This window comes from Solanum lycopersicum, chromosome 6 (assembly GCF_036512215.1).
Source record: "Solanum lycopersicum chromosome 6, SLM_r2.1".
Taxonomy (NCBI): domain Eukaryota; kingdom Viridiplantae; phylum Streptophyta; class Magnoliopsida; order Solanales; family Solanaceae; genus Solanum; species Solanum lycopersicum.
Window position 1 is genome coordinate 40,623,955 of NC_090805.1, and position 27,496 is coordinate 40,651,450.

Genomic DNA, 27,496 nt, shown 5'->3' on the forward strand with positions numbered 1-27,496 from the left:
CTGAAATTATCCCATAAAATTATCTTTATAATATTTATTATGTTTTTTTTAATAAAAAATATAAATATCTAAATAGAAATATTAACTTAATTGTTTCTCTCTTTAATTCTAAACTTTAATATTATTTTATATTTTTTAATTAATTTTTATTGGCCGACGGATTGGCCTTACCTATATTTCTCAAGCCCCACAATTTAACAAACTTATTCAGGCCGGGCTAAAAAACCCTTTTCATAAATGGACTCAAAAAATATTAATCCAACTCTATTAAATTCTGAATTAGGCCAGATCGATCCAACGGGCTAACCTATAGTGACGGCTCTGTGGTTATCCCTAACAATTGTGGCAATTGTGGCAGATTTTGCAAAGAAATTTAGCCACTTTGTTACGGCTCTATGGTTATCCCTAACAATTGTGGCAGATTTTGCAAAGAAATTTAGCCACTTTGTTAGCTTATCGATATCTGTACTAGTATGAGATGAGATAAGATGAGAATGTGATATCATGTTGAACAATATTATTAGTAGTATCCTCTGCATGACATTTTATTTAAATTAAGTTTATCAAAGGTCTTGCTTTTATCATCATATCTAAAATAACTTGAAAGTCACTATTGAAAAAGTATAAATAAATTAATAAAAAATTAGAGATTGAAGAAAAAGAAGAAAGGAATGACTTTTAATTATAATTTACCGACCTAAAAATAATCGAATTATAATCAACCTCATGAGTTCAATTACTTTTACTACTATACCATTGATGTCTTTGATTTAAAACTACATGTCGCCTTTTTATTTATTACACTTTTTTCTTTTTCACTTCTTAATTTTATATTTTCATGAAAAAATCGACTTCCTAAAGCCGCATTTTATTTTTATTTTTTAGAACTTCCAAACTTTTGAAGTCGATTTTGTAAAAAATAAATTAATAATAATAAAACCAACCTCCCAAAATTAATTTTTTAGCTTTTTTTTTTTTTTAAAGAAAAACAATCTTGGGAAGATCAGTCTGTTTTTTTTCAATTTTTTGCCCTAAAAATGCATTTTCATCTATTCATGAAAGAATAGATAAAATTAGATTTAGAAGCTTATCTTGTGAGTTATACTAAAGATTTGACAATCTTCACACTAAGAAGCTGTTTTGCTATACAAATTTTACACCTTTGTCTCTTATGATTACTATATTGGCTAGACATAATTTTACACATTTGTCTTTGATGATAAGTATATTGGCTAAACGCAATATCTTAATTATGGTAAAATATGATGTTAACATTTAAAGTATTCTTCTTAGGGAGGGGATGTCATACCCTGGATAAAGATCCTCGAGTAATATTAGGTCAAGTAATGTTTAATGATCTTATAGATTCATGACATGTGTATTATAAAATAATTTATGATTAAGATTTATTTAAATTATATACTCATTATAATAATAAAAACAATAAAGTTGTTAACCTTTTTATTTTTTAAAACTATCAAACAAAACAATTAAGTGTATCCAAACTAATATTTTCAAGAAAAAAATTTAAGATTGACGGGAATAAGCGAAATTCCTGACTTTTTACCCGTCAAACTTCTTTGAAAGTAATTTCACACGTGCTTTCTCGTAATTCTGAAGCAATCTCCAAAAATAGATCAAACTTAAAAACACAATTGAGTTATAAATAAAAATTCAACTAAAGAACATGATAATACATTTTTTTTAAAAAAATAACTCATTTGGAGATTTTCAAATAATTATAAAAATATATTTAATCAAATTCTTCAAAAGTGTCGGGTTCTTCAAAATTAGTATTAATTTAAAAAATTCCATATAAGTACGAGATTTCGCCGGTAAAAAATCCGGGAAGTCCGCATATTGCCGCTAGTCTTATTTTTTTCTCGAAAATATTAGGTAGGATACACTTAATTATTTTATTTGATAGTTTTAAAAAATAAAAACAATTGATGATTTTGTTGTTTTTATTATTATAATGAGTATATAATTTAAACAGATCTCAACCACAAGTTATTATACAATACACATGACATGAATCTATAAGGTCATTAAACATTACTTGATCGGATCTTTATCCGTCGTACCCCTTCGCCCAACAACTCATTTAATATGTACTAGAGAGAGTATTAGTTAGTCCACCTTCTATTTTTGCATAAAATAATACATACATATATATATATATGTTCTCATAAGTCATAGCTTATACATGTATTAATTTGCTCAAATTTCTAAAGTATTAACCGAACACTGTGATAAATTTATATAAGAATAAATCACCTCTTAACCAACTACGAAACATAGTACTCCTTAAATACTTTACTCATACAAAATTTAATACCTGCATAATAACTTACCTCCAAATCAATTACCAAATACTTCACTCATACAAAATCTAACACCTACATAATAACTTACGTCCAAACCAATTACCAAACGTCGATAGTACTCTTAGTATAACAACCAAGAGATAATGAACTAGAGAGACCCTTTTTGGAGGTGTGTGTCTATATCTATATATGTGTGTGTGAGAGAGGGTAGGTATGAGTGGAGCAATGGCCACATTTTCAGTGTTTCCTCACAGCTTGATAAACTTCAATATTTGGAGATACACTTGTGAACCCAAAGTACACTCTTTAAAGAGAAAATTAATGAGTCCATTATTAGCAATGGATGTTAACTCTTCACGTCATTTGGCTAATTTTCATTCAAATATTTGGGGATACCATTTCCTTTCTTACACTTCTCAACTCACCGTATGTACTCAAAAATACATTTATTAGTAATATTATGTTTGAATTTGTCAAAACTAATACATTATATGCTAATTTTTATTTTATTTTATTTGCCTATACAGGAAATTACTACTCAAGAGAAACTTGAAGTTGATGAGTTAAAAGAAAAAGTCATGAACATGTTGATGGAAATTCGTGATGATAATAGTACACAAAAACTTGTGTTGATAGACGCAATTCAACGATTGGGAGTAGCATATCATTTCCATAATGAAATCGAAACATCCATTCAAAACATTTTTGATGCGTCCAAACAGAATGATAATGACAACAACCTTTACGTTGTGTCTCTTCGTTTTCGACTTGTGAGACAACAAGGCCATTACATCTCTTCTGGTACTTATTTATATTTTATGCTTTCAGTACTTTTTTCGTTTCAATTTAATTCTCTGAATTTAATTTAATACGGAATTTAAGAAAATAGGTGAGTGATATATTTAAGAACTTCCACCTATAGTTTTCCCTACTACGACTTGAGAGAGCTCATGAACTCCTTTAGATATATAGAAACTCATGAAACTACTCTATATGTTTTGCTTTTCTAGAGTATATTGTATGGACTTTGACCAATGTATTTTTTTTTATCATATAATTAATATGAGAAGAATTACAACTTGTAATAATATTTTACTCTCAGAAATACAATATATGACAAGTAGAAATAAATTAGAGGGGGCAATATTAAACATGTCTTATAAAAATGTTAGAATTTTTTTTTCTAAATTAGGAAAAAGAAAATGTTATTGATAGAGAGAGTCATCTCTGGCGTGGTAGTGGTAGAGCGTGAGTTCATATAAAAAAAAAATTTAAAAGAGAAAGACTTTTGAAATTTGTGTTATAAAATAAGCCATAAATATTTATGTGGTTATGTATCATCTCGTTAAGAGTAAAATAAGTATTTTACAGTTAATTTTGATATGAATTCAATAGAAAACTTCAAACCAAAACCTATATGCAAATTCTGAATCCGCCTATAATTTAACCAGATGTATTCAAGCAATTCATGGAGCGCGATGAAAAATTCAAGAAAACTCTTAATAATGATGTCCAAGCATTATTAAGTTTATATGAAGCAGCACAAATAAGAGTGCGTGGAGAGGACATTCTTGAAGAAGCTCTTACTTTTACCACTACTCATCTCGAGTCCATGATCCCTTTGTTGAGCAATAATCCACTTAAGGCTCAAATTATTGAAGCCTTAACCCACCCTATCCACAAAGTTATACCAAGGTTGGGAGCAAGAAAATACATAGACATTTATGAAAACATGGAATCACACAACCATTTGCTTCTAAAATTTTCCAAATTAGACTTCAACATGTTACAAAAGCAGCATCAAAGAGAGCTTAGCGAGCTTACAAGGTACGTATTCAATTGATCTTATGATCCTCTTTAATCAATTGGTATAATACGCGATCTATAAAATATAATAATCTTGTATTGTGCGCTTTTTTGATGTATATATAGCTGGTGGAAAGATCTGGACCTGGCAAGCAAAGTGCCATATGCAAGAGACAAATTAGTGGAGGGTTACACATGGACATTGGGAGTGTATTTTGAGCCTCAGTATAGTCGTGCAAGAAGAATGTTAGTAAAAGTATTCAAAATGCTCTCAATCTGTGATGACACTTATGATGCATATGCAACTTTTGATGAACTTGTGCTTTTCACCAATGCAATACAAAGGTAAAATTAATGAGTAGAAGAAATTTAAACATTTTAATGACATATATACAAGAATAGTTGATACAATTTTTTTTGATGCATAGATGGGATATAAACGCCATGGATTCATTACCGCCATATATGAGACCATTTTATCAAGCTATTCTGGACATCTTCGATGAATTGGAAGAAGAATTGACTAAAGAAGGTAAATCAGACCGCGTCTACTATGGTAAATTTGAGGTAATCCTCGCTAACTTTGCCTCATTATTCGATTAAAACTAACAAAAATATTGGCATGAAAATGCATACTTATTGTTTGTTTTGGTTTTAGATGAAAAAGTTGGCTAGGGCCTATTTTAAAGAAGCACGATGGTTAAATGCTGGCTATATTCCAAATTGTGATGAGTATATAAAAAATGCAATTGTAAGCACTACCTTTATGGCGCTTGGAACAACTTCTTTGATTGGTATGGAGGAATTTATAACAAAAGATATTTTTGAATGGATAACAAATGAGCCTTCGATTCTTAGAGCTTCATCAACTATCTGCAGATTAATGGACGATATTAGTGATCATGAAGTAAGTACAATAAATGATATTAATTAGTACATTTTCTTAAGTCGTGATCATGTCTTGCATGCCCCACTATTATGGAGTCGGAGTCTAAAGGGTATAAAATGTTAATAAAAATTTCAAAATGGTATATGAATATTTATTATAATCAAAAGGGTAAAATCGCTGGAAGGGCAGCGATTTCGCTTGCCGGAAAAAGTAAAATCGTTGCCTTGGCAGCGATTTCTAAAATATTTTTTTTAATGATTTTTTAATAAATCGCTCCCGATTTTCTTAATTTTTTATTTGAAATTAAAAAAATAAAAAAAAATTAGGAGCAAATCGCTGCAAGTGCAGCGGTTCGTCTCCAATTTTCTTTTATATTTTTTTAAATCAATTTTTTAGAAAAATTTTCATTGCTACTTATTTTAAAAAATCACTGAAAAAAATTTATTTTGGAATAAGTAGTAGAAAAATTTAAAATTAAAATTTCTTTAAAAAATTTAAAAATTAATTTTAAAAACTGTAAAAAAAAAATAAAAAAAATTGATTGGAAAAAAAAAAAGGAGACAAATCGCTGCCCTTTCAGCGATTTGATCTTAGTTTTTTTTTAATAAAATAATTTAAAAAGTTAAAGAAATCGCTGATTAGGCAGCGATTTATTAAAAAATCATTAACAAAAATTTGTTTTGGAAATCGTTGCTAAGGCAACGATTTTACTTTTTTCGGCAAGCGAAATCACTGCCCTTTTTGTTAAAATAAATATCCATATACCATTTTGGAATTTTTATTAACATTTTATACCCTTTAGGCTTCGGAACTCGATTATTATGTCCACTTGCATGTTTTCCTCCAAGTGTAAAACATATATAAAATGTGATAAGTAAATAGAAAAATATATTGAATTTCCATGTTAGAGTGACCAACAAAGAGGACATGTAGCTTCCGTCATTGAATGTTACACGAAAGAATATGGAGCTTCAAAGCAAGAGGCCTATGTTAAGTTTCGGAAGGAAGTGAAGGATGCATGGAAAGACATAAACAAGGCAGTACTACGCCCTATTGAAGTACCAATATTTGTTCTCCAACGAATTTTAAATCTTGCAAGGACAATGGATACTTTTTTCCAAGATGAAGAAGATGGATATACAAATTCCAATTCCAAATGTAAAGACATTGTTACCTTGTTGCTTGTTGATTCCGTTACTATAGGACGATCATAATTTGTATGCACCATTGGACAAAGCATTTGGAGCAAATGTGGAAACATTTTGCATATTTATATTTATAATTATATGGTCTATGCTTGCATTCAGAAAAAATAAAATGCAAGTTCAACAATCGTTTTTACCCAAAAATTAGGGGTGATATGGTTAAATGACCCACTAATAAGACTTGGATTTGGCTAATTCCCCCCCCCCCCCCCCCCCACCTTTACCCCCTCCTCCATTTCGTCAAGTGCACCTCTAGATGAGAGACATGTGTCTTATTTAAAGTTTAAAGGTCAAGATGATACTTCTTCCGTCCGATATTGTTTGTCATGGTTTTTATTTTTAGAATCAAACTATAAAGGTTTTTACTAACATTTTAAGATGTATTTTTTCATCATATTAATATGCAAAAAAAAATTGCAATTTATCGTACTTTTTAGGGATAATGCCCAAGTACCCCCTCAACCTATGCCCGAAATCTAAGAGACACACTTATACTATACTAAGGTCCTATTACCCCCCTGAATTTATTTTATTAATAATTTTTTACCCCTTTTCGGCCTACGTGGCACTATCTTGTGGGCCCAACGATGGTTGACTTTTTTTCCAAACCAGTGCCACGTAGGCTAAAAAGGGGTAGAAAATTACTTATAAAATAAGTTCAGGGGGTAATAGGACCTTAGTATAGTATAAGTGTGTCTCTGGGATTTCGGGCATAGGTTGAGGGGTACTTATGCATTATCCCTACTTTTTATATAATTTTAGAATATCTAATTTTTTGTTTAAAGTATCGAATTAATGTGATCTAATTTTAAAATTAATCAAATTGACTTTCGAAAAGCACAACATGACAAACAATATCGAACGAAGGGAGTATTATATTAACAAATATCATAACCATAGTTAAGTCATTAATTTTAGAAAACTACTCTCCAAATTTGATAGAATTACAATATATTCCATACAGAATTTGATATTAGTTTCATCTTATATTTATATACAAACTATGAACTCGTTTTGATCTTTGCATATTTTCCAAAAGCTGATAGCGCCCAAATAGTAGTCTATTAATTCAAATTAAATGTTATAGCCATAGTTTATTTTATTTGTAATTCGATATCTAGATTATTATCCAAATGAAAAAGATGTCAGTGATGACTTATTTATATTTAGCAAAGTTACAAAACTATCGACATTTACGATCACTATAGTATTTAACAACAATAAATAAATATTGATAAAGACGATTAAAACTATTACTGACATAAGATATATGCTTCTTTAGAAACATTAATTTACAAAAGAATGTTAATTAACTCTCAAAAATATATATATTTAATAATAATTAATTTATTATAATTATTAATTAATTATCACCGAAGATTTATAATCACCATACGTCATCAATGTTTACTTTTAAAAAAAAAAAATTAAAATATAATTCCAGCAGTGATGTATACCATTACGCCAGCATACTTCATCAATGTTTAAAAAATCAAAATATAATTCCAGCAGTAATGTATACCATTACGCAAAAGATGGTTTAAATCTTATCATGTGTACACGTGATTGTCTCGATTCAAATTCATAAGTCGTTATGACATATATATTTCAACTGATAGATACGCTAATTCAATATTTAAAATAAAAAAATAAACGAAAACATAATATTCAAACAGTAAGAGGGGTACTTGGTTAAAAGAGATGCATTTCTTGTATGAAATGCAAAAACTTAAATTATCACCCCATAATTTAGTGTCATAAGTACAAGAACTTCTAAATTACAATACAAGTTTAGAACTAAATGACAAACCTAAGCGTGACAAATATTCTGTGTAAATACTAAAATAAAATGATAACGTCCAAAAACATAGAGGGGGGTGGGCGACAATACAATCAAGTAGCTCACCACAACTCTAAGATAACTCAATACTCAGCTCTGAAAGCTCCACGAAATGCACTTGAAATTGAAATTCAATCTGCACCACAAAAGAGTGCAGCAAGTGCAGTATGAGTACGAAATCACGTGTACCCAGTATATCTCATTGACCGACAACGAAGAAGTAGTAAGACGAGTATATAAAAAAATAATATTTCAACGAAGTCTAGAAAGTCTTAAGATACCTTAAATGTCGAACACGTGTGACGAATCTTCAAGATTTTGCCTTTTCTTTTAGTAAGTATTGTTTCCAATCTATTAAATATGCAATCTTCGTAAGCTATACACACCTCTATTACTATAGCTCTAGCCTAGATCTAAAAATTCACCCTAATCTATAATTAAATTCATAAATCTTGATACCAACTAAATATGTGAAGTCTCCTATTCCTAAAGTTTAAGTGCAGGATAAACTACAAAATACCATATTTATATAATAGAATATAACCAAAATTTGATTACATATATTAAAACTTTAACAATAAAGACATAACTATAAGAAAAATTCCAAAATTTTAAAGGACTACTTACATAATTTGTAGCCTTAACCACAAAAAAAGAAACAATAATAATAATAATAAGGGAAAATATATAAATTTCCCCTTAAACTTGTCTCCAAAAATTTATTTTAGCACTATAACTTTACGTGTATTTAAATACCTCCTTAAGCAATTTACAAGTGAATTAAATATCACCTTAAAGACTGACGTGACAAAAAAAATATTTTAAGCGCGTAAATAACATAAAACATGAAAAGGGAAGGTAAGTGGGTCCCACTTCGTCTTCTTTGAGCAATCTGTACCAACTCTCTTTGTCTCCACCGTCGGCAGTCACTTCTGAGAGACATGTAACATCTCGAAAATTGAGATAGCTAAGAAGAAGCTTAGAAGTTGAAATACTAAGTTTTGGAAAGAATTAAAATCTGGAAATTTTCTTAAGTTAGGAAAAAGTGAGTTTTTTGGTAAATTTCAAACGGTCATAACTCCCAGCTCAGAATGAGTTAGAGGTACTTCTTGATATGTTTGGGAATCCCTTGAAGATATCTTTTCAACGCCGCCGAGTTTGCGTGATTTTGATTTCATATGAGTGAGATATGTCTTTCAGAAGTTGGGTTGTTAGATTAAGGAGTGTCCAATCCGGGTTTGGCAAGGGCAAAGTTGTCTTTTTCTTACCCAATTATTTTACTCCGTTTTTGGATAATAAATTGGGGTCTAAATTGGTTTCATTCAGTTGACGCTTTTAGAAAACAAGTTAGGATTTTGAGAGAAGAGAAAAGAAAAGGGGTAGAACATTATTAATAAAATTAGTTCAGGAGGTAATAGGACCTTCGTATAGTATAAGTCTGTCTCTGAGATTTCGGGCATGAGTTGAGAGGGTACTAGTACATTATCCCATTTGTATATGAAGTTTGTGGTGTAAATTGGGATAATGCACAACTACCCCCTCAACCTATGCCCGAAATCCCAGAAACACACTTATACTATACTAAGGTCCTATTACCCCCCTAAACTTATTTTATAAATAATTTTCTACCCCTTTTCGTCATACATGGCACTATCTTGTGGGTCCAACGTGTGTTGACATTTTTTTTCAAACTAGTGTCACGTAGGTAAAAAAGGGGTTGAAAATTATTTATTAAATAAGTTCAGGGAGTAATAGGTACTTAGTATAGTATAAGTGTGTCTCTAAGATTTTATGCATTGGTTGAGGGGGTACTTATGCATTTTCCCGGTGTAAATTTAATGTGTGTGTGTATATATATATTTGCTTGGTTTTCTAATTATTTGAATTTTAAAAAAATTACATACATATTAAAATTAAACTACTAGCAATTTTATGTGTATATATAGATTATTTATTCAATTTTGCCATTGTTGACCATTTTTTTGATTTTAAAAGTAGATGAGTTTATTTTTTAAAAATTGAAAAATGACATTTTGTGAGTGATTAATTTATTAAGATGACAATTATTTAATTCTCAAATAATTCAAGTGAAAAAACAACAAACAAGACAACTAAATTGTTCTTCTCATAGCTAATTAGAAGGTTATAAAAAAATAATATTGTCCGACAATTGACTATCTTGATCCAATTACATAATAGTTCAAGGGTATAATTGGAATGAAGCTTTTTATAAAGATATAATCCAAACACAAGACGAGGGGGGAAAAAATAAACCAAACACTTGATAAAAATAAATTATGCATTATTAATCCCTATATTATTAATCTCTGCATAATTAATTCTTACGTTATTAATCTTTGTACCAAACGACCCGTTAGTTGATAAACTAGTGGGAAGGTTGCTTATAGGAAGAATTCTCTTTGTAGATTGCATGATAGTATCTTTAGGTCCAACTTCCAAGTGTAAAGCAACGGGTTAATTGAAGAATTGGGATGAAAAAAATGGGTTAGAGAGTGAGATGCTCCAGAATATTACACGTTAAGAGTGTGCATATATTTTTTGTGCCATAACTGCATAAAGTGTCTAAGTGGTTCAAATTCGAGAGGGTACAACTGTTTAATAGGTTTAAGTCGCAGTCTCCTAGTTGAGGTGTCTAAATGAATTATACAGACAATTTTAAGAGGCCATGAATAACTTAAGCCTGGTATACATATATTTTGCTATTGGTCAGTCACATGTTTACGATTTCAAAGTTATAAATATCAATATGGAAGATAAAAGTACATATGCATCATTACAAAACTCTAATAGGAAATTACAGAAATAAAAATATGGGGAGGTTAGAGATTAATGTTGAGTCATCATTAATTGCTAAGCTCCTGCATCAAGGTGTTTAAATTTCACTATTTCATGCATAACATTAACATCAATGTCCTTCATCGTTCTTATAATTTGTGGCGTTTAAATACAAATCTTTTGCTTTTGACGCAGTTAATCCATGTGTTTCACTCATATCCAAATCTTTTGGATTAACTCCATATGGGAGTTCCCATTCAAAGTGGTAGAGTAACTGAGCCAAAGGCAGTGCAACATTAGCCAAGCCAAATTGTATTCCTGGACATATCCTTCTTCCCGCACCAAACGGAATAAACTCAAAGTGATTTCCCATAAAGTCAATTGAAGAGTTCTCAAATCTCTCTGGTATAAAACTTTCGGGATTTTTGTCCCAATTTTTTGGATCTCTCGCAAGTGCCCATGCATTGACAAGTACTCTGGCATTATGAGGAATGGTGTATCCATCTATATTTGTTTTCTCCCTACATTCCCTAGGTCCTATTAGAGGAACTGGAGTGTGTAGCCTTAGTGTTTCCTTAATCACTAACTTTAGGTATGTCAACTTTTCAATGTCTTCTTCACCATAGTTTTTCTTTCCCTTTAAAACTTGTCTCACTTCACTTTGGGCCTTTGCCATAACATTTGGGTTCTTCATCAATTCTGATAGTGCCCAAATAATAGTCGCGGATGAAGTTTCAGTTCCAGCAATAAAGATGTCCTATAATAACAAACAAATAAATTATGTCAATTGTTCGAGTAGCTAGAAACCTTAGAAGGATCTAGAGCTTTATATGAACTTCCAAATTCGAATAGCCATATCGAGTGAAACCCCATAAAGTGGGGTCTGCGAAGATAATAATAAGATAAAGTGGGGTCCGGAAAAGAGACAGAAGAGAAAACTTACAGAAATCACAGCTTTAATGTGTTCCTTTGTGATTGGAAATTGAAGTTCCGCGTTCTCTTTCACCCTAAGGAAAACATCAACCAAATCTTCGTCTCCAAACTCACCATTTCCCTTCTTCCCGGCTACTTTATTTTCAATATGTTCATTTATGATATTTTCCATAATTGCATCAATCTTTTGATGTGCCTTCACCAATCTAGATTTCACACCACTTATATTGTGAAGTAACTTCCAAGAAGGGAACAAATCAGCCAAATCAAATCCACCAGCAAAGACAAGTATTTTCTTCAAAAGTGCTACAAACTCGTTTCGATCTTTGCATATTTTTCCAAAAGCTGATCTACAAGTAACACAATTCGTAAACTGAAAAACTTTTTCTGTCATATTTATTGTAGTTCCCCTTGTGGAACGAATAGATGAAATGAGACTTGAAAGCTCATCTTGTCGAATTCCACTAAAGGACTTGACCATCTTTGTACTAAGAAGTTCTACAATACAAATTTTACGCATTTGTCTCCAGTAGTCACCATACTGGGAAAATGCAACGTCTTTATTATTGTAAAATATGATGTTTGTGGATACAAGTTGTGGCCTATCAGCAAAAGCGAGGTCATGAGTTTTTAAAATTTCTTGTGCAATAGTAGGTGATGTTATGACCACGGTAGGAACTTGCCCTAGTTGCAAGTACATAATAGGTCCATATCTTTGCGATAAATCTCTAAGGACGCGATGTGGAAGTCCTCCTCCGATCAAATGATGAAGATTTCCAATAAAGGGAAGTCTCCATGGACCTGGAGGCAATCTTTGTTTTTTGTTTTGACGAATTATTACAAGGGAGGACAAGAAGAGAAGCAATGAAACTAAGTTAAAAAGAGAAGAAAACATTTTTAATATTGGAAACTAAGCTTTTGATGGTTATTGCTTTCAAGTAACATTAGCTACTCTTATAGTGGCTCCTTATTATAACATTGCATAGTGTGTGAGTACGTAGAGAGTCTGCGACTTCACGATAACGATAACGATAGCAAATAAATCCTCTGTAATAATAGGATCCATTGAATATGCTCAAGTTTGGATTGATCATTAACTCATTTATTTATTAACTCACGTATTTATTTTAGTTCATAAAAAACACAAAAGATGAACTAAATCTTATCCTGTGTACGCATGACATATTGTAAGCCGTTGTGGACAGGGGTGTCGTGGTTTCACGTGAACTCATGCTCCCCTATCTAAATCATAAATATTAGTGTTATATCTTTTCAAAAATATTTTAATATAGATGTGTAAACCTATGTGTAAAGTATCATATAATAACAGGGAAAAGGCATAAATTCCTTTATGACTTATCCCTTTATCTTTTTGAGTAATATCTCTTCAAGTGGTTATCAGTTACATTTTTTACCTTTCAATTAATTTTGCTTTTGTTTTTTGCCATAAAAATCTTTCAAAATTTTCAAGTGTGTTACATTGAAAATTCCTAAAAAAAAAATTAGCATTATAAATTTTTTATAGAATAAACTAGTAGTACTATATATTTTGTATCTATAATTTTTAAATTTTATGGTTCGTATTAAGAACTTAAAAGTCAAATTGATTAAATTTATATTTAAGATACATTTTTTCGTAATTGTGCACCCATATAACCGAAATTCTGGATACGCCTTCGTTCGTGGAAAAATGAAAGATAAAGATAGAGATTGTGTTCATCAAGATAAGAAAATATGACAACCTTGTTAGCCTCTTAATAGTATGAGAAGGTGATATCATCTTACACATTTATTGTTAGTAGTATCTTGTATAATGACGTTTAAATTAACATTATTAGAGGTCTTGTTCTTTATCGGTCTATATAACAGACATAATTACTTCTAGCCAAAAGAAATAAATATTGGACACTAAAAAAAAAGGACCTAGATTGGGAGAACATTTATCATGTGTGAGTACGTAGAAATTCTCCAACTTCACGTGATAATGATAACAAACGTAAATAAATTCTAACATGATAAAATTAGTCTATAAAAATATGATTTGTTAAATATGTTCAAGTTTGAATTGATCATTAACTCGTGTATTTATTTCAGTTCATAAAAAAGGACAGCTTTTAGGATGTGTTTAATCTTTTTCACTTAACTTATCCACATCCTCCATCATCTAATCATGGTATATATACACACACATATATATATATATACCATGATTTTTGAGGATTTATATATGGATATGTTATAAAATATGTTGGTATCTTTGTGGCCTAATGTTGAAATAAGATATAAACATATTTTTTTTCGTGATCTTTTAAAGATTCATAACAACCCATGTTGAAAGACTAAATCTTTTGTTTTTTTATGTAATTTGAAATGAGGAGGTTGCCCCTAATTAATAAGTGGAAACGTTAAGTCTGAAAATTGAATATATTAAGTTAATGTTTTACAATAAATGACTTAAAATAAAAAAAAATATTCAGTTAATGTTTTAAAAAGGTATTGAGGTCGCAAAAACAACTTTTGACAATAATGTGTTAATTTTGCAGCAATAAATATGTATATTGATAAAGAGTGCTGAAATCTTTATCGATCGCTATAAAAACATTTACAAAAAATGCTAATTATCTTTAAAAAAATATATTTAGCAGCAATCAAATTATTGCTATTAATTAATTACCGAAGATGACTTTTAGGTTGATATTTAAGAAAAAAATTATGATCTAATTTCAGGAGTGATGTATATCATTTATGTAAAAACACAAAAGATGATCTAAATCTTATCACGTGTACACATGACATATTGTAAAAAATGAAGAATGCTAAACAGATCAGATAGAGATAGAGATTGTGTTCATCAACTTTGTTAGCCTCTCAATAATAGTATGAGAAGGTGATATCATCTTAATAAAATAAAGGAAAAAGGTTCCTTAATTTGTTATTTAGAATTGATATATTTCTTATTATTAAAATTTATATTACAATATTATGATTACATGTAAGTAGTATGAAGATTAATATAAATTAGCCATATATATTATACGTATAGTTGTAAAATTAAATATTCAATTTTATTTGGTTAATACTAATTATTGTGATTTATTAAACTTTTCACGTATACTTTAAATAATGTGTTACTCTCTAGTATCATTTTTTTTTAATCATAGAATTTTGAGAGTCAACCAAAATTATTAATATCTTAAGTTATCAATTGTTATGATCAATATTAACTTTTAGTTAATATTTAAAATACCTAATCAAAGTTTAATTTATTAATTGATGTGATTTATAATTCTTTTAATATATAAAATATATATAACAAATTAACTGTACAAATAAATCAAGTGAGAAAAAACTCATGGGTTTGAGAGTTGCGTAGTTCATGCTAGGCTAGACTAGGACAAAATTTAAACGATATGAGGTTTAAAACAACTAGAGAAAAGGATAGGATAAAATGACCAAGTAGAATTTGGTTCCTTGTAGCTATGATGTGAATGAGTCTGTAAGATCTTACTTACGTGAATTCGGGTGAATAGAACTCTCAATATTGAATTTGACGTAAATGGATCGATTTGACTACATTAGATTTGAAGGGTGTCACAAAATAGACTATTACGGGAGGATTTTCGAGGTTATGTCCCGTGCAGTCGCTATAGAAAGTGAAATTTATTCTGGCTATGGGGATTGATTTGGGCCGCAATAGCGGATTCAGACCTACTTGGATCATTATAGTGGATTGGATTGCTTTAGCGGAATAAGAGCTTGATTGATTTCTTGCATTACAAGTTTAACCAAATAAATTTAAAACATATCTAAATTGGACTAATTGACTTGATCGGAGGAACAATCTTCACCATAGAACCTAAAAAGATCTAAACATAAAATAATTTTAAAATTATACAAAATATAAATTATTGAACCTAAAAATGAAGAGAAAAATCATATTTAAACTATTTTATTAGGATAAAAGTTTTTGTTTGTATAAGTAATATAACAACGATCTTATCGATCAGCTTAAAATTATCAATTGGTACTCCAATCTTCACCCTTTTTTTCTTCAAAGTTATACCCTTTTTATCCTCTATTACATTATCAATATAAAAAATAAAAAAAAATGATAACTAAAGAACTTCTGAATACTTTAATTACTGTTCATTATAAATAACAATTCATCTAAATTTTAATTCAAGGTTGTAATTGAAAAGATTCAACGAGGGATATATGTAGGATTTAAAGAAGATGGGGTTGTTCTACGATCATTGACTATTCTGGCCACCATAAATTATGTATGATCTTAATTATAATAAAAATGAAAAAAGAAAGAGTTAGATTATGTTTAAAATCAAAATGAAACAGAATAAATTGCAAGTGTTCTTGACATGTTATAATTCTTTTTTCCTTTGCATTTTGATTTTGAATGTTCTAACGGTAGGAAGTGATGATAGAGTCAAATCACTAAACCACCATCAAAAACAAAAAGAAAAGGAATAAATTGAAATTGTGTACCCAACATTTTTTTTAAAAAAAAAAAAATTCATCATAAATAATAAATAAAAATTTATATTAAAGAATTATGTAACTAAAATGCTCACAACTTGGTTGATGTTTTGCGCCATCTATTTATCCTACAATCTAAGAATTAATGTGTAATTAAAAATTACTTGGCAAGTCCTTGTAATATCTACATTTTATTTCCCTTCCATTCTCTATATATTCTAGAAAATTCTAAAGTATTCTTGAAATATCTAAAGAATTTTAGAGTTTCTGTAAACCTCTTCATAACTTTAAATTTTTCTCCCCTATTCTGGTGCCAAATTTGAATTGTGAAGTGCCAAAACATGACACTTAACTCTTAATAGGAAAAATAAGCATCATTGACACTTCAAACAACTTTATTTTCTCTACAATTTCAATTCTCTTTAAATAATATTGAAACTCTAAGGGGTCATTTGGTACGAAGATCAATACCGCAGGAATTAGTAATGTAAGAATTAGTAATGCAGGGACTAGTATTGCGAGGATTATTTTTATCAAGTGTTTGTTCGCTATTTCTATCTAATTTTATGTGGGGTTTAAAACTCTACAAAAAAAAATTTCTTTTCAATTATACTCTTAAGTTATTATGAGATTTTTTATTTCATATAATTGGGTCAAGGTAGATAATTGATGAAGAAAATTATTTCTTATGACCTTTTAACTAGCTAGGAGAAGGAAAATTCTATCGACACGTTCACTATTTTCTCACTTAAATTATTTTAGGGTAAATAATTGTCATTTTAATAAGTATAAATTATAGGAACCACATATTATAAATACAAAATGACCATTTGTCCCTTTAAGAATTGAAATTACTAAAAATCCCTTAAAAATCAAAGAAGCGGGATACATCACTCTGGCGCGGGATACATAAGTACTGATACATCCCATTTTAACAGCTGCTGCGATTAATTAGGATTAATTATCGTGATTTCTGTTATTATTAACTGAAATCACGTTATTAATGGTCATCAGATTGTGTAACTGATTAGTAAATTCAAATTTTAAATCAGATGAGCTTCATAATTCAAAAATATTCTTGTAAAGGTTGATCTGCATATTAAGAATTTAAAAAAAAAAGTTTTGAAGATGAATATCTCAATTCTGCTGCGGCATTCTGGAATTTGGGTAATCGATATTAATTATGAAGGTTACAAAGTTGATGGAATTGTTGTTGGCCGAAGATTTGAGGAGATATTGATTGTAAACGCATCTAAAAGTTCAAAGATGAAGGTATTTATCAATTTCATTGACTTTCTGTTTTATGTATCAGATACAAACTATTTTTCAATGTTAATTGTTTTTTTTTAAATGATATATAAATTGTATATTACGTAATGAATCACTAACTTCTTAAATTTTTAGGTTGTTCCATCATCTGAATATATTTTCACAGTTCATGAATCCGGAAAAAGATACATTGTATGCCTTGAGAGGAAAACTTGCACATGTGGAAGGTTTCAACATGATGAGATACCTTGCGCACACGCAATTGCAGTTTTGAAGCACAAGAATGTTACCAATTTGCACCCATATTGCTCTGATTACTACAAGCCGTATGCATTAGAAAAAACGTACGAGGTTGTAATGGATCCAATGCCAGATAAGGATGATTGGAACGTTCCAGAATGTGTTTTAGATAAAATTGTCCAGCCACCTAGGTACAGAAGGTTGGCTGGACGACCAAGAAAGCGAAGAAAGAAAAATGCGGATGAGAAAATAACAGTGAACAATAATTGTTGTGGGCAGTGTGGACAAGAAGGACATAACAGGAGAACTTGTACTTTCTTCCCGAAAGAGAATTGAAAGAATGTTTTAAAATAGGACATTAGTGTTCATGGTACTTCTATCCATATTTTTCTTTATAATTTTGATTAAATAAAGTGTATTGGTTACACAACTTAATTTGATGTTCAAATATATGACTTTGCAGTTTAATTCTGTGCCAAATTTAAACTCCAAATTTTATAAATAAATAGATTCAAAAGTGGTGCGTTTTCAATGTAACAGTAATGATGTAGGAGTTTGTTTGTGTATGTGATGTATCATATACATGAATATTATTGAAAAGATGTTATATGTTCCGTATATATTGTATTTTGAGATATTCAAGTGTACAAAAAAATTGATTTGTTCAATTGTTTACTATATGGTTCGTGTATACATACTTATGAGTTATAAATTTGATATATTATATTCAACAGTGTTTGGGTTTCAGTGTAACAGTAATTCAACCTGAGTTTATTTGTGTAACTTATGTATCAGATACATTCATTTGAGTGAAAAATATATTATATTTTTCGTGTATACTCCATCATGAGTTATTCTAGTGTCCCAAAACTTGACTTGTTCAAATGTGTACGACATGTTTAGTGTGTAAAGCCTTATGAACTATAATTTTGATATAGTACATTCTAGTGGTGCGTTTCACTGTAATATTAATCAGGGTTAAGTTTGTTTATGTATATGATGTATCATATACATTCATATAATTCAAGTTGCTAAATATATAACTGCAATATTTTTTCATGTATATATTATACTTATGTATCATATACATCATTTTTATAAGTGAAAAATACTTAATAATGAATCATACACATTAGAACTTAAGTGTCATATACTTCATTTTGTAAATTAAATGTCAAAATTACTTAAACTGAAACAGTAAAAAATTTGTAAAGAAACAACTGTTTCTAAAACAATAACTTGAAAAAACATAACATTCATAGCTAACAAAAAATTGTAATACCAATAAGCTTTTAGAAAAACACAAAAGATAATTGTCTTCAACAAAAAACAACATATAAACTTGTTCATCCTGTCCCAGCTAATTACTAATCTATGTTAACAATGTCATCTTCAGTTGGTGTTGTGAATTGACCCTTAGGCTTTGGTGTATCGTCATTGTCACTTATGTATCCACCATTGACCTTGTCACTGCCGTATCTCCATAACAATGCAGCATATCTATTGCGTAGGTAATTTGCAAGATGTCCATCAGTATCAGGTGGTATAACAAGTTGGTCACTCAAAAACTCTGCAAATGTAGCTACGTATAACCCGCAGTCCCTACAATGGATGCGCCGGAATTTTTTTAATAACATAATGCATACCCTGTTTATACAAAAAATAAAATAACATAATTCATGCACTGCATTATATGAATGTATATGATACATTAAATTTTAATTTATAAGACAAAGAAATCATAATATGTATATGATACATCTTATTAACTAAACTTATAAACATTGTAAATAGACTTAGTGTATCTGATACATCCCACAACTGTACCACAAAATTTTATTTTACTAATAATAACCCACAAATATATTACCATATTATAGACCTTAAAACTGAAAACCACGTAATGCTTTTAAGATGTATATGATACATTCTATAAGTGGTACCTATTATATTCTATAACAACCATCATATTAAGTTTTAATTGAATGTATATGATACATTAAAGTTAAATTATAAGACATAAGAATCATAATATGTATATGATACATTTTATTAACTGAACTTATAAACATTGTAAATAGAGTTAATGTATCTAATACATCTCACAACTGTACCACACAGTTATATTTTACTAATAACAACTCACAAAATTATTACCATATTATAGACCTTAAAACTGAAAACCACATAATGCTTTTACTAATCGAAATTTTACTGAAGAATCTTAAAATTTTACAGACACTGTGCTTTCAGTGATACACAACTCAAAATTATTGACAAAAATTATGAATCTGATACACACTATAAAATGTAAAGAAACATGTTGGTTGTACTTTAATTTGAATGTATCAATCTTCATTGTTAATTTCAGTTTACAAACACATACAACAGTTTACAATTAGGGTATTATAAACAAAAACACAAAATTATGAATTTTAAACACATACCTTAGGAAGTGTGGGTCTTGAAACAGTTGATGTAACTTTTCTTGGCCTTTTTTTCTTGATTTCTTCAGTCTTCTTCTTTGGCTCAAGTACATTGTTGTTCTTCATCAACAATGGGTCATGTAGTCTCTTAGATCTATTCTCAGCCCACAACTCATCATCAGAATCATAAACACGTTTGAAATTACCACAATCTTCCATGATATTTGTAAACTCACAAGATGAAAGAGAATGAAGGAGAAAATCTGGTTAGATGGAAAGAGAGTCCTACAAACCTGCAAACGTGTGGAATGGGGAGTAGACAATTATACACCTACAATGTAGGGAAATAAAAAGGAAAAGGAATAAAATTAATATGGTAAATTTTAATTGGGGATGTTAATGGGGAAGTGGATAGCTTGAAAATAGGATTTAATTTTTGTTAAAGTAAAACTTGCCAATTGGGTGAAAAAAAGGTGGGAAATCTTGATGTATCTATCTTTTATATTTTTTTAAATTGGGGGAATAAGGGATTTTTGAAAATTTTAAAATAAATTGGGATAAATGGTTATTAAGATAATTAAAGTAGTGTATTTAAGTAATTTTTCCTTTTAATAAATTGAAGTTAATATCTCAAAAGGTCACACAATAATAAGAATTTATAGAAAAAAGTTATTGAACATTATTTTACATCAATATAATCATTCAACTTAGGACTTTTGTCATATAAAATAGCTCTTTATCATAAAATTAAAAAATAGCAAAATAAATTTAAACGATTTTTATACTCAAAATGTTTTAAAATAGCAAAAAGAGCTCTTAAATTCATAAATCAAGATTAGCATAGTAGTTCGATTAGTTTATTTTATATTAATAATAATTAGATTAAATAACTCATAATTTAGCTAGAATAACTCTATTTTAATAATAAAATTTGTAAGCTAATTAATTTAAATAAACTTATTACTACAAATATAAAACACAAAATAAATAAAATGAAAGGATTTGATGGGATATTTTTGTCTTTACATATATTAATCTCATGGTATTAGATCCATATATTACTAATACCACCAAATAGGAGGTACCATTAAGGGCAAACCACATAAATTACACTAGTTTAAGTCTTAATTACTAAGATTCCCAATAGTTTCACATATTACTTCCTCTACCATATTTCATGCTTAGGAAACATGTCTCAGAATTCATGAGATACATGTATCTGTCGAATTTTAAAATTGAGATACAAAATTTATTTATTTAAATTAATTGATTGTAACTGATTTCATTAATTAGAGGAGTAATCAGAGATTTTCAAAATACACAGATAATTAATTTTATTTTATTATTCTTTGAAATAGTAAATTCATTAATATTATTGATATAAGATAAAAACATGTATATCTTCGTAATGTAATTTGGTTAATTTCAAATTATTACTTTTAAAATAATAAATTCATTAATTTGATATATCTATTATCAATATATGATGTATCCAACAAGCTAAACACTTAGATACATTAATATCATACAAGTACATTCATATGTATCATACATTTATCTAGCATTAATTTCATGTATTTGTTATACATATCTAATATTAATTTTATGTATCTATTTATATATATCTAATATTAATTTCATGTATTTGTTATACGTATCTAGTATTAATTTTTTGTATCTATTTATATTTGTCTAATATTAATTTCATGTATCTTTTATATGTATCTAGTATCGATTTGATGTATCATGTATCAATTGCATATGTTATATCCAAAAACATGTATCTCGAATACATAGTAAGCATATACATCTAATTATGTGTATCTAAATTCATACGTAATATCCAAAAATTTGCATCTCGAATACATAATAAACATATACATTTAATTATGTGTATCTAAATATGAAATGTAATTGAAACACATAAATTAAGAACAAATTATGATTGTAGAGAATTTGTCGTATCATTAATATCATGGTGTTGTTAAAAATCATGTATCCAAAATCTAATGGTGGATACATATACATGTTCATATGTGTAACGACCTGTTAGTCGTTTTGAGCAGTAGAGTTTATTTCTGGTAATAACTGTCTGGGTCGACGGATCCCACGACGGACCGTCGAGGGGGTCTCGTTCCAAAACACTTAGAATTCTGAAAAATTGGGTACTGAGAACAACTCTCTGAACTTCGCGACGACATGACAGGACGAACCGTCGTAGGCACGACGGACTGTCACAGAGTCTTAAATAAAATCGACTCTCTGAACTTTGTGACGGAAGCAGCAGGACGGACCGTCGCAGGCACGACAGGCCGTCACAGGCTGCGTAACCCTGACTGGGTCGGATTTCTATTAAATGTTTTAAGGGGCGTTTTGGACTATTCCTGCTTATAATTTTAAAGTTAGTGGGTGAATGTTAATAATCCAATTACTTGGGGGTTAAAGGAGATAACCTTGAGTTAATTAGTGGATTACTTTGGTCATCTTTTATACTTAATTATATGGTAATTAGGGTAAAAGAAAAAGGGTTTGAATAAGGAAAAATCAGAAAAAAGAGAAAGAGAGGGAGAACGATCGAGAGAAAAGAGAAACGAAGAAGAAAGCAAAGGTTTTGGGGGATAGCTTGCTTGATCGCGAATTCTTCGGTGGAGGTAGGTTATGGTTTATGCTATTTCATAGTAAACTCTTAATAGCGAATAATATGTATTGAGTAGTATTGTAAAGACTTCTATATGCTTAATTGTGTGCTTGCATGATGTGATTATGTAATTGTGATGAATTAACATGATGAGGCTGTTGAATCTTAAACCTTAAAACCTCTCTATTAATGATGATGCCTTGGTATAAAAGAAGGCTTGATGAACTAAAAGAATGAGGTTAATGGATCGGGTGTCACGAACCGGCACATAGTATTAGTGGATCGGGTGTCACGAATCGACACATAGTATTAGTGGATCGGGTGTCACGAACCGACACATAGTATTAGGGGATCGGGTGTCACGAACCGACACGTAGTATTAGGGGATCGGAGTGTCACGTTCCGACACAAGAGGAATAAAGAGAATGAATCTTGAATTATGTTAATATACTCAAATTAATGAACCTATTTCCCCAAATGAGTATGGTATGGAGGCTTGAATCCTCATGGGTGTACTTGGCGTTATTATCAATGATTCTTGTACTTGTCGCTGCTACCTGTTGAGTATTGTAGTTGATTTTATGATATTATCTGATATATATTGCTTTCTATTTTGAGTTGGCCGATGATATCTACTCACTACTCGTGTTTTGTACTGACCCCTACTTGTACGTTTTCTCTTTGTTATTTGTGGAGTGCAGCAAACATACCGTCGACTTCGACTCAACCGCAACTCTAGCCAGACTTCAGCATAATCAGATTTCAGGGTGAGCTATTGTTCCTAGCTCGGACTGGATTCTTTCTTTCACGTCTTGATGTCTTGAAATTCGGACACGGACCATCTCTTTACCTATTTTAGTTTCTTAGATACTCTTAGATTTAGTAATTTGAGGATAGATGTTCTTGTGGTGATGACTTCCAGGTTTTGGGGATAGTAATTGATAAACTTTAGAAGTTATTTAATTGATTTCGTTAATGAGTTTTAAGTCTTCCGCATTTTTATTCTGTTTATTATGGCTGAGATGTTGGGGTTAAATTGGTTGGTTCGCTCACATAGGAGAATAAGTGTGGGTGCCACTCACGGCTCGTTTTGGGTCGTGACAATATGCCCTTTACTAAAAATACAACTCGAATCTAAATTAAGATTACTACTTATTAGATACACATATTTCAAGGGTTATATCAATCTATGACACAACTTCCAAAGAAAGCCTTAAAAGAACACCAGCAAACAAAGACTTTCTACAATACTCCCTTTGATTCTTTTACGGTGTGACATAACATAATCAAATCTAAGATCCATTTCTTCCAGAGATAAACAATCAAGATCCATTCTGAATTGAAAATTTTTTCTAAGTTCCACTCTAAATTGAAAGTTTTTTCTATAGCAGTTACTTTGATTTGATCTTGTTATAAATGAATAGTATAGAATAATATCTGGGTTGATGAGAATTTATCGGCAATGGTGATGATATCTTGAGAAGAAAAGAGTAGAATATCTATTGTTGGAATGAAATTGTACGTTGAAATTCTTGAATCGAAAAGGAGGATATATAATTGAATGATAAATATGGGAGGGGAGAATTAGAGATAGTGGATTTGAACTGAAAAGAGTTAATTAAGCAAAATCAATCCTAGTTTTAAGGGATGTGAGTATCTAATCATATCTTTAAATAATATATTAATATATGATATAAAATACTAAAATAATAATATATGTAATTGTTTGAAAGTAAGGATACTATTAGTATATATAGTAGTGATGTATGTCTTAAAAGGTAGTTTATCCTATTAATAATAAACCCTATAATCACTGATGGACCTAGGATTTTCGTTTAGCGGGTTCAAAAAATAAAAGAGTAAACGCATAAACAAGTCTTTAGAGATGTGACCCTTGAATTTTTTTGGATTTAAAACAACACTTTTAGCACGTTCTCTAAAATTAAAAAAAATACTAAAAAAAACCTTAAATCAGAACTAATAATTACAAAAATAGAAACTAAAACTAAAAAATAAAAAAAGAAAATGTTATTATGGGGGATTGAACTGCTAATGTGAAACACAAATCCAAGGAAACTTAACATTACACCATCAGTTTTTCTTTGTATTTGAAAGGGTTCAATATATATATATATATATATATGAAATATAGAAAATTTATCTTAAGTATATCGTGTAATTTTTTATCGAGGGGGTTCGGGTGAACCCTAAATCCAACGTGAATCCGCCCCTATCTATAATACCATGGAGGATGTACGACTAATACATTCTTATCAAACATAATACTACATTATACCACACATAATATGTGGAGTATTTCTTTTAATACTCCCTACCAAACGATCCAAAAAAAAAAAGAGTGCGTCATTTAAACTCTAAAAAAAGAGTGCATCATCGGTTTTCTAACAAAACAAAAAAAATGCACCATTGGAACTCTAAACTACTTTGCGATTTCAATTTTCCATTCTCAATAAATTGTATTGAAACTTTAAAATGAGAGAACACTGAATTTATGGGAATAAAAAGAATTCTTCTAAACTACTTTCTTTTTGTAAATTTAATGGCAAATACAGATGCAATATATTTTTTTGAGAGTAAATTTTCTACATTTTTGAGAAGACAATGATAATTGGGACTCATGAATTCAATTTACATAAATTATTTTTCTTTATAATTTCAATTCTCTTTTTATTGATTTTGGAGATAAACAATAGAATAGCAGATGAAAAAGAAAATTAATAAACGTCTATCCTATTGAGAAGATAGTAATCATTGGAAATAAATCAATGTGTTCTAAAATTCAATTTATATGGACATGAAGAAGAAAACTAACACAATAAACTAACCGAATAATATAAAACTTCCACAACACAATAAACTAATTGAATAACATAGCCGTCTGAAGAAAACTTACCAATAATAGATTTTTCCGAAAATAATTTTAAGGTTAGTTTCATTGTATTGATTTGAATATTAAATATCGAATACTGAACAATGACCAATGAGCAGTAAGTGGTGATATCAATTTGTAAGGAATTATTTTAACTCAGAAAATGTGCTTCCTATTTAAATAGTACATAGGATTTGTACATAGTATTTTAGCGTAATTTCATCTCACGTGTTCTTCCAATTTATGCTCTTTTTCAACTCAATTCATCTCACGGTGTTCAATTTATTTCATCTCCCTAAAATCTTTTTCAACTTCTTTTCTATACTTCTTCTTCCGACTTTGTCATAATCCGCCACTTTGTCATTTAAATTTGATATAAAATTAAGGGAAAAGAATCTAAAGTTGTGGAGAGTTTTACGGAAGATTCTAAAATTTCCTAGATATTATGAGAAGAAGAATAGTATTTAGTGAAAATATTCTACAGAAACATGGGGATTTGCCATGGAAGGTTATAGAGTTATATGGAAAGTCTTTAGAATGTTTTAGAGCTGTAGATAATATTTTAAGAGGAACTAATTTGTAAATAAATAAAAACTTGTGTAATAATTTTTAATTATATTTTAGCCCCTAAAATTGTAATATAAATAAAGGGCTCTCATTTGAAAATAAACAAGATCAACCAAGTTGTGAATCATTCTCCAAGTAATACAAAATCTTCTTCCAAAGATTTCTTGTTTACAAAGTCCATAAAAAAATTTGTGAGCAAGTTAAATAATATTGAAACTTAAAAAGAAAGTGCATCATCTAAACTCTAAAAAAAACAAAAGAGCTTCTTTGCAATTTTCAAAGAGTAAAAACTAGAATTTGTTTTGGAGAGTAAACACTAGAGTTGGTGAACAAGTCGATGAAGAATAAAATTAATAAACTTCCCCCTTTTTGAGAAGATAAGATTTATTGGAAATAAATCATTTTTTTCTAAATTTAATTTCTATGCATCATTGAAAATAAATCAGTTTGTCCTAGAATTCAATTTCTACGCAAAGTAAAAAACTATCACAATAAACCAATCGAATAGTATAAAATTTCTACCAACACAATAAACTAATGGAAGAAGAAAACTTAGAGAATAGCTTTTCTAAAATAATATAAATGATGATTTCATTGTGTTAATTTGAATGTTGAATACTTAATACTGAACATTGAGTAGTGAGCCACTCATGAACCTTTGTTCAACTCATTTTCTCTTGCAATTGTTTAATTTATTTTATTTCCTTCGGTTGTTCTTTTTTTAAAAATTCACACTTCTTTCCAATTTTTACCCTTTTTTAAAGTAATAGATTAATATATTTTTTTATTTATCAAGAATTGAAGAGTTACCAATTATTTTTCAACTTTTTTCCACGCTTACTTTTCAAATTTTACCTTTTCAAAAAAAACAAATTAATATTTTTTTATATTTATCAAACATCGAAGAGTCGAAAAACAAAAGATAAGTAATTGAAAAAAGTTGAAACGACATTGAAGAGTTGAAGAAGAAAAGATGGGGAATTGAGAAAAGTTGAGACTGCTTAGATGAAGGATGTGTGTCTATATAATTCAAAAAATTTAAAGACTAAGAATCTTACCATTACACGACATAACGAGATACTTTGGGTTATGAATTCTCCTTAACTACCACTCTATAGGAAAGAGTCTAATTATACATTTTATTATTTTTTTTTATTTCTTATCATTTAAAAAAAAATA

The 27,496-nt window shown here is 29.4% G+C and overlaps 3 protein-coding genes across 3 annotated transcripts; 2 read left to right on the forward strand and 1 right to left on the reverse strand.

Moving 5' to 3' along the window:
• Positions 1-2,404: 2,404 nt before the first annotated feature.
• TPS36 (germacrene C synthase-like) lies at positions 2,405-6,271 on the forward strand. Its single transcript, NM_001320374.1, is given in 7 exon segments — positions 2,405-2,753; positions 2,855-3,128; positions 3,779-4,154; positions 4,260-4,478; positions 4,562-4,700; positions 4,792-5,040; positions 5,931-6,271. Coding segments are annotated over 7 exon segments (1,776 nt in total). The 5' UTR covers positions 2,405-2,540; the 3' UTR covers positions 6,237-6,271.
• A 4,534-nt stretch (positions 6,272-10,805) lies between these two features.
• LOC101263421 (premnaspirodiene oxygenase-like) lies at positions 10,806-12,856 on the reverse strand. Its single transcript, XM_004241988.5, has 2 exons — positions 11,807-12,856; positions 10,806-11,620 (listed from the first exon to the last, which is right to left on the reverse strand). Exons 1-2 carry the CDS (start codon positions 12,689-12,691, stop codon positions 10,994-10,996), a joined length of 1,512 nt encoding a protein of 503 aa, XP_004242036.1. The 5' UTR covers positions 12,692-12,856; the 3' UTR covers positions 10,806-10,993.
• Positions 12,857-17,415: 4,559 nt separating this feature from the next.
• Positions 17,416-18,132, forward strand: LOC138337052 (uncharacterized). Its single transcript, XM_069299725.1, has 2 exons — positions 17,416-17,559; positions 17,692-18,132. Exons 1-2 carry the CDS (start codon positions 17,416-17,418, stop codon positions 18,130-18,132), a joined length of 585 nt encoding a protein of 194 aa, XP_069155826.1.
• The last annotated feature ends 9,364 nt before the right edge of the window (positions 18,133-27,496 follow it).